At 39.1% G+C, this 15,728-nt stretch overlaps 1 protein-coding gene across 14 annotated transcripts in view; it reads left to right on the top strand.

Annotated features, from left to right (window-relative positions):
- The window catches only part of CTNND2 (catenin delta 2), a 631,505-nt gene that overhangs the window by 401,149 nt on the left and 214,628 nt on the right, over positions 1 to 15,728 (top strand). For all 14 annotated transcript variants that reach the window (XR_003527693.1, XM_027643865.1, XM_027643864.1 and 11 more), the window contains one exon: positions 5,077 to 5,329. Coding sequence is in view for 13 of the 14 variants with exons in the window: in XM_027643865.1 (XP_027499666.1) it covers positions 5,077 to 5,329 (253 nt within the window). In the remaining variant the exon portion in view is untranslated. The remainder of the gene's footprint in view (positions 1 to 5,076; positions 5,330 to 15,728) is intronic.

The following is a 15,728-nucleotide window of genomic DNA, read 5'->3' as shown; positions in this document are numbered from 1 at the left end:
TGTCAGGTTTTGCATTGTAAGAGGACTTATTGAACATGACAATATGAAGAGCACAAGTGATGTTTCCTTTCATTCTCTGAAGCAAGGAGTTTTCCTCCCGCAAAACAGTGGCATGTAGATATTGCAATGGTCAGGAGATGATTTTAAGATTTTTGAAATAATCAAATAGCAAATGGTTAAAAATTCATTATCAGGATGTACACCTTGAATATGCTTATGACCTTCATTAGGTTAATACTTTTCAGCTGCTGCAGTAGCAATGAACCTATTAACTAATTCGGAGATGCTCTGAGTATTTCCCATAGAAGTAATAGTGTAGCAGCTAAACAGGTACCTCTTGTTTTGGAGATGGGATGGGAAAGTGTGAAAAACACAAATCACCTGTGATGGCATCTGGTAGGCACAGGGATGTTGCCTCAATAAAAAAGGCTTTCTCTTCACCATGTTGTGAAAACATCTGGTGATAAAAATATTACCGAACATCTTGAAACAGCTTGTAGACAAACTAATTACAAGTAGGTGTAACAGTCAGGTACCACCAGTACTTGAGGAAATTGTGACTAACATGCTTGTGAGTGGAAAAGAGACCTTTTTGACTATATACCATGCTGTTCAGTATCAATTTCTTTAGTCTGCCTGCATTTCCACTGTACATCATGTTATGTTCCCTTAAAAATACATACCTGGTACAGCAGGGAGACCCATGATTTGCCATGGCCAGCTGTTGAAGGCACTGAGCTGACCATGGCAGATCTGAATGGAGGGAAGGAGCTTGTCTTTCCTCTGATTTACACAAAATATGAGCATGTGGAGAAATCTGGAGCCAGTGAAAAGAATTAGGCGGAACAATCCTGGAAGCCCTAAATGGTAGATCTGTGGAAAGCATAGGCAGGCTGGATGGGGAAGAGCCCATCTCATGAAGATGCAAGATTTGCTAACAGGTTCTTTTTAGTTGTCTCTGGCTAAGAATTGTGAGACTGAAGTTTTGATTGCAAAATGGACTAAATAGGACAAAATAAAGAGTTCAGGGAAGTGAGGGAGGAGCAAATGGAAAATGAGAAACAGAAAGTTTTGGTAGTTTTGATGGGTTTTTTTCCCATTTCAAATACAAGAAATCGTGTAGTAAAGTTGTCAGCCTACACAGAACTTCTGTGGTGCTGGTATTTGCATAAGGTCCTGAGTATTAGAAATCTAAATTGGAGCCTTGTATCTTGAAATCCTGTGGTGTTGACTTTTTTCTGTTTTGCTCTTTGTTTGCATGTCTGAAGTACAAAATTCCTTGTGTGTGTGTGTACTTTGACCAGAGGATATGATAGTACCTTCATAAAATCTTAACAACCTTCAAGGTAGTTACTAATATCAATTATGGTTTTTCGCTCTTTCAGTAAATATTTTGTTTCCCTCAACCATATATTTGTCTTAAAATTTTATTCCCTTGTGGGAAAAGCACTTGTGGAAAAGTGCCTCCCGAAGTAACTGCTAAGTAAATTTATTATCATTATTATTAATAATAGTAATCGTGTTATTATTACATGTGATGTTATTATTGCATGTAATGTAATAATGTTATTATTACATCTAATACCATACATCTTGAACAGTGTTAAACTTGACTATTTGTTCTTGTAACTTTGGATTGCCCTTTCTAATCTATTTTGTTAAACTTCTATTGCAAGAAAGCTGATGCATGCTTTAAAACACTCCAACATTTTGAGGTAAAGTGTTTGTATCCCCCAAACTTGATGAGTTTTTTCTTAATTGATACAGAATTCACTGTGTTATTTTTATGGTGTATTAGATGGGAAAAGTATCTGTTTTTTGAACCTTTCTATAGTTTTGCTACCAACAGAATTTGTACAATTAATGAATTCATAGAGGGATGATGGACATACCTTGCACTGAAAAGACATCTTACTGGGATCCAATTTTCAACTTTCGTGTGAGAGTGTAAGTTAACTGCAGGTGCAAATCACTGAAGAAAAAAAATAAAGTGAAAAAATAATTTTGAAATCTGTATGAAAGACACTAGGAGAAGGTTAATACAAGAACTGAATGTCTAATATCAAATAAGAAGAGGAAAAATTTACAAGGTGATATCCATGGATCAAACAGAGGCAACAGCCGATGTAGCAAGATAATTCTTATAAATTACTTTATCCTTTCTGAAGGTCTGATTGTTCTTATCTCAACTGGACAAAATGCCCTCTGACTTCTAGAAGTGTGAACTTTTTAGCAGTTCTTATATAAGTTCAAGAGAACCATGAGGAGGCCATATATCAGGTCTTTGGAGGGTTTTTGTTATAGTAAACAAGGGCTTTTTATTCTCTTTGGCAAAGATTTGTAAGAACATACTAAGTGTCTGTGTAGCACTCAGCATCTCTGTAGATGGATGCTCCATTTGCTGAGGATGTGATTTTGAAGTCAGAGTAGTGAGGGGCTGAGAGGATCCGATATCTTTAAGGTATTAATGACATACCAAACTGATGACTTTGCTTCAGTTTTAGTTGTGTAAAAATGTCTGCTAAAGCATAACCCTTCTACTATAGTTAAAGGTAAGTGGCTGTAATCAAATTAGACGTAAAAGTTGTTCTAAAGTACTAGCTGTTTGAGTTTTTTTGTTTTCCTTTTAATTGATCTGGGTAGCACTGTCCAAACAAGCTTAATTGTGCATGTTTAAGTCATAGATTTGTTTCATTCTCATATTCTGAATATGGCACTTCTGTGTTCATTGTGATAAAATTCAAAAGGAAGTAACAGTCTGCTAGGAAGATAATTTGATAAATGAATCAAAGTGACTCAAGAAGCTTGTAGGTGTTAGGATGACAGCTAGTTTCAGTTCATATAAATACCTGTTTTGAAAACGAGACAAAGGAGAAAACAGAAAGAAAACTTTTCGAATAATTTAAAAACAAACATGATTTCCATTGAACTGTCTTGCAAAGGAGATGAAGGAAAAGCTGTGGAATATTTTGCAGAGCAATCAACATTACAATGCAGCTTTTGTTTTCAGCAATATTGGTGTTGTAGGGTTTTTTGCAATTCCCACATAATTTGTCAAAAGGCAAGAGCATGTTCTATGGAATGACAGTGTTTAAGAGTATGCAATTACATTTTTGCTTTTTGACTTGAAAATATTTCTGGTATTTTCTCTAACTTGTTTTATTACTCTTCTCACAAGGCACCCAATATTGGTTTTGAATTCTGTATTTTCTGTTAAAATGTGATGTTTGCCTTGTTTCTTTCTAATACTCAATTTAGCATGATTTGTGCATGGGATGTTTAAATATGCTTATAATGTTATTGCATTTGAACTGATGCAGTTTTATGAAAAGTTCTGTGTGTCTTACTACTCATTTCTTAAGGAAGTATATATATGTACTAACAATTAAACCAAAAAAATGTGAAAAATGTTCCTATATATGTGAGTAAACATAATCATAGAATCATAGGCTGCTTTGGATTGGAAGGGACCTTTAAAGGCCATCTAGTTTCAACTCCTTGCAGTGAGCAGAGACCCCTTCAACTAGATCAGGTTGCTCAAAGCCCCCTCCATCCTTGCCTTGAGCACTTCCAGGGATGGGGTAATCAATAAGTGAGGGATCCCACTTACCTGTGTTCTAAAGTTGTGATACATGTTATTGTAAAATTAAATACTTCAGAGCTGTAAGAAAAAAAGAAGAAAACAAGGCAAAGATTCAACATAAATTTAAAATTTACAGGAGTTGTAACTTTGGCAAGCGCTAGGTCATACAAAACTGCGATAATTGCATTTAAAGCTCACTATATTTCATTTGCTGACACATTGAGATAAAATACTTAAAATCCCTTTCGTGGACCTATAATGCATTAAATATTTATTTTTAAATGTGCATGTTAATGAAAAATGATTGGGAAATCTATTATAAAAACCTGTCTCTGCAATATGTGGTTTCGTCTGCAGTTTAGCCTATGAATTTGAAGCTAGGAATAGCCCTGGACCTGGACCACTCCTTTTGGCAAAAATATTCTTGTTGTCTTGGGACAGGACGGAATGGCAACCACCATGAGTTCATGTACCACTTCAAACAGCTCCATTTCCTTCTGAGCAGAGGCAGCATTTAATTTGTATTTGTGTCCAGGCCAAAGATCATGTGGATGTTGGTCCTCTGGCCCTTACAGTGATAATCCATTTGCCATTAACTGAATTTGGTTGAAAAATATTGCATGTTTAATAAGAATCATAAAGCAGACTAGATCTCCACTTCCCAGTGCTATAACAGAAAGATAATGGACTACAAGAGAGATTAATAAGATGTTTGAGTTGCAAAAGCATTAAGTCAGTTTAAAGCTGTTGGTTAAGCCGCTCAAAACTGGTAATGCATTAATCTTGAGCTGTGGTGTGTAAGCACAGCCGTTGCTGGCATGTATTAAGATATCTACATGCTCACGTTGTGCTTAGCTCTTTTTCAGATTGAGTTAGCGGTAGCAGTCCCCTAAGTCTTAACTTAAGGTGAAATTTGCAGAAGATGGGTTAACAAATCATATGCAGCAACTCTTGGTAGCAGGTCTCTGGTTTTACCTGCTTCATAGAGACCAGGACTACAAATCTGGGATGGCTGGGTATTTCTTCTGCTGTAGAGCCATATGTCTCAGTGTGGACTCTTGAGCCTGGTTTGACTCTCCTTTTGCTGGGGAATCTGACTGACTTTCACCTGTCAGGACTGCAAGAGCCTCGCTCGGTGGTGGTTGTGAACCTTAGCTTGATTATTCCCATGCTGCTTCTGCCCTTCTTTCATTTCATCTTAGTGCAGTTAAAACCTCAGGTGAAAGCACTGGTACAATCTGTTTAATTGTTTTTAAGGTCTTGCAGTCCAGAACTGGTATGTCATTTAGAAATTTGTTTGATAGTTATTTCCTTCTACGGTTTTGAAAATGACAATGTTGCTTGTTTCTTTTGTTTTTTTCTCATTCTTTTTGAACCTCTGTTTTATATGTGTGTGTTTTGTTTTGTTTTTTTTTTCCTCTGCCTAGACCTGGTTAACCATTTCTGTGAACAGGTCCTCAATTTTTTACTTTGTCCCTACTTTCCTGTCGTAGCCCCATCTTCCCCTGGTGTCGACTCCGTACCCTTACAGCGCACAGGCAGTCAACACGGCACACAGAACGCAACAGCGACCTTCCAGAGGGCCAGCTATGCGGCCGGCCCAGCCTCCAATTACGCAGATCCCTACCGACAGCTGCAGTATTGTCCTTCTGTTGAATCACCATACAGCAAATCTGGGCCAGCCATCCCACCTGAAGGGACCTTGGCTAGGTCACCTTCCATTGATAGCATTCAGAAAGATCCCAGGTGGGTGAAACCTTCTTCATTGTCTTCTATTTCTTGCTCGTGGGGAGCTTTGTAATTGCAGTTTGCTTTGTATGTTTCTGCTGTTGAATGTAAAAAACCCAAACACCTGAGATGGTACATGAAAGACTTTGTTTGCCTAACAGCATTGACCTAATGCTTTACCTTGGAAACCTCTCATCAGCTCTTCTGTGCAATGAGATGATAGGTGTGGTCTTGTATGTGTATGTTTAACCTGCTTTCAGTAGTGCTACTCCTCAAAAGCTTAAGAAAAGTAATTTTCTCTGAAAATGGGAGGAGTAGTGTGACTGTTTTGACTCTGTAGCCGTTGTGGATTGAATTTTCAAGTTGCTTCTTCAGCTGAAGTTGTTGCAGTTCTTGGTTTGTCTGCAGTTAATGTTCATAAATGCTGCAGAAAATGGTATTTTAGTATTTTGCAATGAGACTGAGCAATGTGGAAGCAACACATAACCAGGCTTATGTTTCACCTTGTGTGTTGTACAGGCTTCCAATGCCAGTACGTGGTAACAGAATGTATGATTACAGCTTTGTAGAAATGGTTGTTACTGTGCATGCTTTTCAAATGTATAGCCAATTTTTAACGTTTTTAATGACCATCCTCATCTACCTAGGGAAAGTGCAGGGAGGAGACTTTATAGCCCAAGGAGGCTGATGGATTAGAGAGAGCTTTCTGGCAAATTATTTAATTTCTGTGGTAACATCAGTGGAAATGCTAACTGGACTCCTCAATGCACCTTTTGATTTTATTCAGTTTTCTGATGAAAAAGAAAGAAAGTCTCTGATAACTTTGAGTTTAAACTTGTTGAAAGTGTTAATGTATACTAAGGTTTTTCTGTGGCAAGTAGTCTGATTTATATAGTTAGATATTGCTATGTGTAGTTTAGAGGTAGAGGAGCCCAAAAAATTTGCCATCAACAAAAATGCTGGAGGTGTTTAAGCAACAATTTGAAAAGACTTCTTTCCCTGTTTAGGAGGGATTAGCAGGGATAGTGCTTGTTTAGCATTATAGCAGTTCTTTCTCTCTCTTCACCCAGGAACACAAGAGCAGATACCAGTTTATGGCAAGTCAGAAATATCACTGTTTGTAGATACTTCCACCACTGCAGAGTTTTACTTGTTGAGAAAACTTCTGTCTTCAACCTTTTTTTCCCCCTTAGCTTTTCCTCCAGAAATTTGAAAAAAATGTAAATTGAATTCCTCCCCTTCTTCCTCCTGCCCCAGAGCAAACATTGGTAACAGAAGGGAAACAGTCTTTTTCTGTAATGGTGGTATTTTAATATATTTGTATTCCAGAATATAAAAGTCCATGGAAGAAAAATAGCTTTGCTTTGTAAATTGTCTCATGTTCAAACTTAAAGAAAATTACATTAGGAGTGCTCTAAACCAGAGGAGAAATAACTGTAATCTATATGAAATGTTCTTAGGAGAAGCATGATGATGCTGAAGGCGCTATTCCCTATAGACAGGAAAGATATATTTACAGTACATCTACAGGTCCTAGACATAATATCTTTCTAAGAAAACATTATCTCTGTTTAGTTGCTCTGCTGTCACTTTGCAACTGTTAGACAGTTAATGTATGGGATATGTGCTCATAAAAGAAGATTTCTTCTTATAAATTTTTCATTTGCTTTTTTTTTGGTTCTTTCTTGTCTTGTGGTACCATTTGTGCATTTATGTGTTGATTTCTGTAGGTAAAGTAGGAACGAGCTGGCATCCAGGTATAAACAGAACTTCATAAACTCTTTAGAGGGGATCATTAAATATTGTTTCTGATTACTATTAGATGGACTGGGAATTTGCACAAAATAAGTTTTGTAAAATAGGTTTGTATTACTCTTGATCTCATTCATTTGATCTGTGAACTGTATGTGCTGTCTCTTACTTAGTATTTCTACCCCTGCTTGTTGGTTTCAATAATTTTGATAAAGAAATGTCAGAAATACCTGATTGTGTTGTGCCTTAGTCCACAGAAGCTATAGTCCATCTGGGCAGACTGACTTGTGAAACTGTCTGTGGCCTACAGGCAGTTGCTGATCATTCAGTATTGGAAAGACATTGAAAATTTGAAAGGAGTTTTTGTAAAAGTAACAAAAGCAATCAGGATGCTTCTAATGTGTTGACTTCTATGAATAGTTGACAAAAATGTGCATAAATTACAAGTGTGGAAATGATAAGATGGAAGACCTTCCAGATGCTTGAAAAAATAATGTGGAAGGATAGAAATTATTTAGGGTAGCACATGGCAGGTATAACTAGGAAAAGGAAAACATGGCCCAAATGCAAAAAATGCTTTCAATGGCTGGGTTAAGTTGCATTGTATGCCTCAAAGGGTTATCATTTATACCTTACAGAGCAAGAAAAAAAAAACATGTTAGTCAGCAGAGGGACTTTATCAACTGAGAAGTTCTGAGTTTCCTTATAGCCCTGTTGCTGCTTTGGTTGGCTGACTGGTTGGAGTGTTTTGGGACTGTCCCAAATTGTGGAGGGGAATGACAGGCATCCTTTTTGGGCACCAAACCTCTCCTGTCCAGCCAGAGGTCCAAACAAAGGCTCACTAGCAGAGGAAAGTCTGCAAGACAAAAACATACTAATTGCAGGCTTTTGATTAGCATTTGCTATAAATCAGTGAGCTCAAGACAAAAAAAAATAAGTATCCAGAAGAAAACATACTCACCCTAATAAACAATTAGCATTCCTAAAACTGAACATCATTTTCTGGAATCTTAGGTTCACACAGAATTTCTGTCTGAAGTCTATCTGAAGAAAAATGGTTATCAGGCACTGATGTCGTTGACAATTTTTTCTTTTGTTTTCACCATGTAGTTTGTCTTACTAATACTCCAGTTTTAAAGACGTGTTCTGAGTTGACGTTTGACAAATGAAATTTTAGCTCAACATCTGTTCTGCATCATCCAGTTGTCATAAAATGCAGTTTAATGTTCATTAACTTAGAACTTTAGGACAAAAACTTTAAGAGAAAAAAAAAGGATCAAGAAATTTGCAATCGAGTCTGTGACGGGGGATAATTTTTAATTTATGCGGGTAGACTTAGCTCATACGAGCTCATAAACAGGTAGTAAAAACTTTACACATCTATACTGCTGGAAAATCTGAGGCTTTGGTGTTTAAAAAGGAAATAAGCCCCTTATCACTATCAGAAATAAAACTTAAGTTCTGCATATGAGAAATGAAAGAGTTGATATCATTACATACTGATTCTTTGGAGCATTCTTTTTTGTTTACTTCGTATCAAGAAAGGAAGAGAAATGTGCAGTAGGGCTGTGATATAAACTGATTCATGCCAAAAGAAAAAAAATTAAAAGCAACTGCCTTATAGTGGTTGTCACCTTTAGAACTGTCTGGGTGTAGATCAGCTTAGAAACAGTTTTCCAGGTATTGCATGATTTAACTGTAACACCCTGAAACGTTTCTGCTCTGTTCTGCACTTTCAGAGTCAACTTCCCATTTCATTACCTCTGCTGACCCTAATTTCCTCCTAAGCAGAAGATGATGGTGCTCTATCTTCTAAACTTTTAAACTTTCGTTCTTTATACTTATGAAAGGATATAAATTAGATCAGAACATTCTGTGTGAACTGTATGTTTCAAAACTCATCATTTTTTTTCTTTTTTTTTTTCAAAAATATTTTCCACATTTGCAAAATACTAGCTAGAGAGTGTTCTTTTTCTGTAGGAAAAATGAACTCTAGTTCAATGTCTGTGCTCCAGTAGACTGCTTATGAGATTAGCACACAGAGTTTGGAACACGACCTGTTAAAAGATGAGTGTTTCTGCAGGAGTCTTCTCCATGTATTTAATCTTACTTTGTTCAAAGGATTGTCTCAGTGTTAATAATGTTAGTCTCCTGTAAATCTGATAGCAGCCAGGCACTTGGAACAGTCTAAAGAGGTAAAAAAATAACAGTATAAACCTGCATGTGTGGCACATTGGAAGTCTTAGTGAGAATGTGTCTGGTAGGTCTTTTGGGAAGCGTTGTGACCTTCAGAAAGAAACTCCTGGTGAGGTAGAAGGCCTTGCTGTGACTACAGTACAGCTGGTGGCAGACTATGCAGCCTGAGATGTGACATGGGGTTTTCAGAATCCCAAGGGATTGGTGGTGGCATTGGTGAGTTTCTGGCGTAACTCTAATCGCAGGTGTAGGAGATTGAAGTTCATGTTCCTAGTCTGGATGAGACAGAACAGGACTTGCAACTTCCTGCTTTTACATGGCACAGTGCGTGATAGGAGCTCTCCTTTTCATTTGATACAAAGATCCTTCTTACCCTTCTCTGAAGTTTAAGGGGAAGGCAATTCTCCAAAGGTGGTTGTAGTAAGGAAGTCAAAGGAAACACATTTCTAGTGAATTAGAGCATGTAAATGTTGGTAGTGTAGGCTTACCTCCAGAAGTAAATGGTTCAACCTTCTCAGTCCTACTAACACTCTACTAAGACTTTTTTTTGCATCAAATTTACACAGGCCAGGACCCTTGTATCAGTAGGACCAAGTGGATGGTGTTTGAGAGTGCTCATTTTGTAGCTCTGTGTTTAAATATATCTTTCATTCAGCAAGGAAATACCAGGTTTATTTTCCCTACATAGAAATTTTACAGTATCTTAGGATCTAATGCATACTCCTCTGAGCATGAAAAACTGACCCTGAAAGCATAAATTTGAGGAGTCTAAACAGCACAAAAATACATGCAATTCAAAAATAGCAAGTCTGGAGCACAGTGCAATTCTTCATACAGATCTTTTCTACATGGAAAGCAGGAATTTTTACTTAGTGCACAAATTAGTTTTTATAAAACGTAGCAGGTAGGATAAAGTAAACAGCAATCTCTTTCCTTTTCCTGATGAAGTTAATTTAGGATGAAGCCTGCTTCCTTAAAATAGGTGAGGATGGAATCCATAGACTATCCTACAATCTGTTAGTTTGGTATTTCAGGACCTAGCCGAAACCTTGGCTAGAAAACACTTTCCTAGGGAATATTTATTTCTGGTTTGAACATGGCAAAATAAACAAGGATCTAGCTGGTCCATGCAAGTGTCAACTTATGGTGAGGTGGAGAATTTATATCCAGAACTTGTAAAACTTATTTTTGTGTACATTTGAGCACATAGTTCCTTTCTTTCCACTGCTTACATTTAAGTGGTTTATAAATGGCTGTAGAGGCATTGGACATAGGTGGAGTCATTTCACAGCGCAGCAAATGCAATTCAGTATGTACAGAAGCATCCACCTGTATTTGCTATTTTTTTCTCTCCAGAATTTACCCCATATTTTTAGCAACCTCTCTTCTCTGGGAGAAATGCTTGAGGGGAAAAAAACCCAACTAAACAAAACCAACCAATCAAAAAAATGAATAAAAACCCCCATCCCTGAACTGTAATCTACAGGAATTAAATGACTGCACTTTTAGCTCATGAGCACTACTGCACACTTTCACTCCTTTCTGACTAATACCATTTTACTGACAGTGCAGGAGGCCACCAGTTTTGTTACAATCCTGTCTTTAAAGTGGATCCTATCATTAGCAAACCTGCCCTACTGCAATCACAGAACATCACAATTTCAATACATTACAGTAACATGGATAGTGCTGGTTCATGTAGTTTAAATATTGAATCTCTCCAGAAGTGTTTGCAGTTCCTAAACTGTGAGCAGAGTAGAACAGTTTATGTGTAGCCATTTTATTTGGTAGGTTATTTATGCAGTATAAGGTATAATTTTGAGAGGTGATACCTTGTGTCTTGTTTTGATTTGCAAGTTTAGCTCTTACAATCCTCTCCCTCTACCAGAAGGTATTTCCTTTCCTTAATGATGAAGGGAGAGAAGTCAAAGGCCACTTATATACTTGTCAATGATTCAGGGCATTTAGGAGGACTCTTGCAGGAGTGCCGTGTACAGTTGCTAAGTGCACATCTAATAACTGGGAGTGAGGGGAGGAGACTGATGTTTCCCTTCTAACCATTTTGTTGTTTCACACCCTCCTTCCTCCCCGGTGCTGGTCTGCCACTTGAAGAACAGCAACAAAGCTCTTTCCACTCTTTTTAAATTCATCTGTTGTATATTTTAATGATTTCATTCATCCATAAGAAGCAAGTGGACAGTGTACCTCATAGTGTACCCGTCCATAGCTCATTTATGGCTATGGCATAACTGAGCTTCTAATGGCAAATATATGCCTCAGTGCAGTTTCTGCCTTTGTTTGCCACACATTTTGCTCAACATCCTGTGGCTCATTTTCAAACTTTGACAGATGCAAAATATGTGTGGTGCCTTTCTGTGATGACAGACTGTAAGAGCCAGGAAATGTTATAAGTATATTTTCTAACCAGACATTAAAAACATGGAGAAGAATCATACTTTCAGGCTTTACTGGGCTCATGCAAGCTGTTACAATCTCCTGGTAAGATAAACCACATAAGAAACTTCTCAGTAGTAGCTCTTGGACATCTCATCAGCCAAATGGATAATAATGATCTTACTGTTTACAGGGACATTGAAAATAAGTTAAATTTTTAAGGTGCTTTGAAGTTCAAAGGATAATCTTACTTGGGAAGCATGATGGGAGGGAGGAGAGGGAAATATGTTAGGTGGAGAAGATGAATAAGGAAAATTTTGAAGAAACTAGATAAAATCAGGACACGTAGTCTCAATTTTTTTTGTTAAAAGAAGCAACTGAAAATCATCTTCAATGCTAAGACATAAATTGCTGTGCAGAGGTTGTTAATTTCAGAAGCTGGACCTCAGTGTGATATAGCACAACTATTTTATAAGCAGGAAGCAAAAGCCAACCTTGAAAGTGCAGGACATTTCTGCAAGTTAATAACATCAAGAGTTTGGTGAAAAATATTTCTAGTGTAGAGTGGAGCTAAAAATGTTTGAAGGGAAAGAATGATCAACAACTTTTTTAGTTTCTAGCAGAACTTTATAGCTTTTATAAATTAAGAGATTGACTTTAAGATCTTCAGCCCTATGTAGATAAAATATGTCATATGGGAATAGACCAATCTCTACCAGCTCACTCAACATCACAGAATCACAGAATTTTCTGAGTTGAAAGGCACCTGCAAGGATCATCAAAGTCCAACTTCTGACCTTGCACAGGACAGTCAAAAAAATCATACTGTACGTTTGATAGTATCATCCAAACACTTCTTTATCAGGCTTGGTGCCATGACCAGTTCTCTGGGAAGCCTGTTCCAGTGCCCAATCACCCTCTGGGTGAAGAATCTTTTCTTATATCTAACCTGTATCTCCCCTGACACAGCTTCATGCCATTCCCTCAGGTCCTGTCACTGGTCAACACAAAGAAGGGATCAATGCCCACCCCTTCCACTTCCTCTCATGAGGAAGTTGTAGACTGCAATGAGGTCTTCCCTCAGTCTCCTCTTCTCCTGGCTGAACAGAACACATGACCTCCTTGTATGGCTTCCCCTCATAGCCATTCACCATCTTCGTAGCCCTCCTTTGGGATCAGAGCCTGATGTGAAGTCCAGCCCCAGCCTTTATTTCTCTGGTGCATTGCTTTTGCCCTGGTGATCTCCTCCATCGTCACTTAGATTGTTCTTTCTCACCCCGGTCTTGGCTCTTCAAGAGCTCAATGAACAAGTTTCGGAGATACGTCACAGTTCTTAGCATTAAGTGGTTTCCTAGGAAGCTAAAGGCAACTTTGATCCCACAGAAAACTGTAGCCATTGTTGCCAGGGAAACTCCTAGCCTCTAGACTTACTGTGAAATATTTGTACTTTTTAATTGTTTGGTTTTGGTTGGTTGATTTTTTTAAACCACTGTAGCACCAGTGGAATCACTTGCTGCTTAACTTGCCATCTACCGCTAATAATTTGGGGGTCTTGTTTGTCCTTACTGTGTAGTGAAGCAGAGAAATCTGGATAGCTGAAGACCTGGAAAGAAATGGACAGGTTTTCTTAGTCCAAAGGAGAGCAAAGTGAGATGTCTAGGTCTCCTGAACATACCAAACATAAAAATATGGAGGAGGAAGGCACACGGGGGAAAGGAGGAGCTATGTAAACTCTGTCCCAAGATAAAACAAGTAATTTACTTCAGGAAATGAGCAAAAGTTTAAAGAAAGTATTTGAATTTAGTTTTTTACTCTTTAAAAATCATTTGAAGTTAGCTTGATAATCCTTTTCTTCCATATGAGTACATATGATGTACTTTTCTCATAGACTTTTCAAAGAGGAGGGCTGATTTTTGGTTTTATTCTGTGGTACTGCATTTTTCCACCTACCTGAATTCAAGCATATTGAGTATAAAAACTTAGTTTGAAAGTTTGGGCCTGATAGCTGCAGCTGAAGAAAAGTCATCTCGTATGTATGTTGGAGGAAGAGAGAGGAATGAGTACTGATAACAAACGTAATGCAGTTTCCTGGTATAAGCAACTCTCTTACCTTCCTGTTAGCCAGGGTTATGTAATGTTTCATTGTTACTCTCAGAATCTGTACTGATCCATCAACCTCACTTACTCCAGCTCTTGTTGCTAACTTGAAAAGTGGTCCCTTTTCTTGACTCCCTTCAAGCCCAGGAGATACCTTCTAGGAGTCTAGGCAGAGAGTGAACCTGGAGCAACCTGCAGGTTTTTATTTTTCTGAGGTGTTGCTACATTCCTGTTAGCTAAATGATATTTTGCTGCTGTGCCTGTTCTAGTTCAGTACTTGGAGCTGTAGATCTGAAACGTGAGTGTGCCGTGAGTTACCTGCTTGCAGAGAGTCATGATGTCTGGGCCTGCTCACAAGTGTTTTGCTGTCAATGAAGTTTAGTGTAGTTGAAGACACAACATGTTTGGACTGCTTTAGTCAGTTGTAATTCATGTCCAACCATTCATGAATAGAAGTGACCTCTGTTGTTTGGTGAAGTGATCCTGTAATTACATACCTGTTTTATGTAGATTTATGGCCTTGGATGGCCTTAAAATGGATGGATTTCTTTTTTCCCCTGCAAGAAGTTGGCTTTTGTAAGGATTTACCCCTGGATGAGGGGAAGGCTGTGGATGTAGTCTGCCTGGACTTCAGCAAAGCCTTTGACACTGTCTCCCACAGCATTCTCCTGAAAAAGCTGGCAGCCCACAGCTTGGACAGGGGCACTCTGTGCTGGGTTAGGAACTGACTGGAGGGCCAGGCCCAGAGAGTGGTGGTGAACAGTGCTGCATCCAGTTGGTGACCGGTCACTAGTGGTGTCCCCCAGGGATCAGTGTTGGGCCCAGTCTTGTTTAATATCTTTATCAATGGTTTAGATGAGGGAATTGAGTCCACCATCAGCAAATTTGCAGGTGACACTAAGTTGGGGGGGAGTGTCGATCAGCTGGAAGGCAGGAGAGCTCTGCAGAGGGACCTGGACAGGCTGGAGACTTGGGCTGATTCCAATGCAATGAGGATCAACAAGGCCAAGTGCCGGGTCCTGCATTTTGGCCACAACAACCCCCTGCAGCGCTACAGGCTGGGGACGGAGTGGCCGGAGAGCAGCCAGACAGAGAGGAACCTGGGAGTTTGGATTGATAGGAAGCTGAACATGAGCCAGCAGTGTACCCAGGTGACCAAGAAGGCCAATGGCATCCTGGCCTGTATCAGGAACAGTGTGGCTAACAGGTCCAGGGAAGTGGTTCTTCCCCTGTGATTCTTCTCACTCAGCACTGGTGAGGCCACACGTGGGGTACTGTGTCCAGTTCTGGGCCCCTCAGTTCAGGAAGGATATTGAGGTGCTGGAGCAGGTCCAGAGAAGAACAACAAGGCTGGTGAAGGGACTCAAGTACAAGTCTTATAGGGAAAGGCTGAGGGAGCTGGGGTTGTTCAGCCTGGAGGAGGCTCAGGGGAGACCTCATCACTCTCTACAACTCCCTGAAAGGAGGTTGTAGCCAGGTGGGAGTTGGTCTCTTCTCCCAGGCAACCAGCGGTAGGACAAGAGGGCATGGTCTTAAGCTCTACCAGGGGAGGTTTAGGTTAGATATTAGGAAGAAATTCTTTACAGAGAGGGTAATCAGCCATTGGAATGGGCTACCCAGGGAAGTGGTGGATTCTCCATCCCTGGAGGTATTTAAGATGAGACTGGATGTGGCACTTAGTACCATGGTCTAGTAACCACAGCAGTAATGGATCAAGGGTTGGACTTGAGGGTCTCAGAAGTCCCTTCCAACCTGGCTGATTCTATGATTCTAGCCTTTTGGAGTTTTTGTATAGTTCTTTGATTCCTTCTGATAGCTTTTAATAGGAAAGGCTTGACATTTTTCTGCATCAGAGTCTCTGCCAAAAGTCTTGTAGAGTTCTGACTGCACACAAATGGGCATACAGGGGATCCTTTAGATGTTTTGCTGTCAGATAGCTTTTTCAGGAAAAAGTTGGAGAAGGGCGTTTGATTTCTCC

The sequence above is a fragment of the Corapipo altera genome, unplaced genomic scaffold (genome assembly GCF_003945725.1).
Source record: "Corapipo altera isolate COAL_440 unplaced genomic scaffold, ASM394572v1 24b, whole genome shotgun sequence".
Classification (NCBI taxonomy): Eukaryota; Metazoa; Chordata; class Aves; order Passeriformes; family Pipridae; genus Corapipo; species Corapipo altera.
Note: the sequence above shows the minus strand (reverse complement) of the source record. Positions and strands in the feature narration are given on the sequence as shown.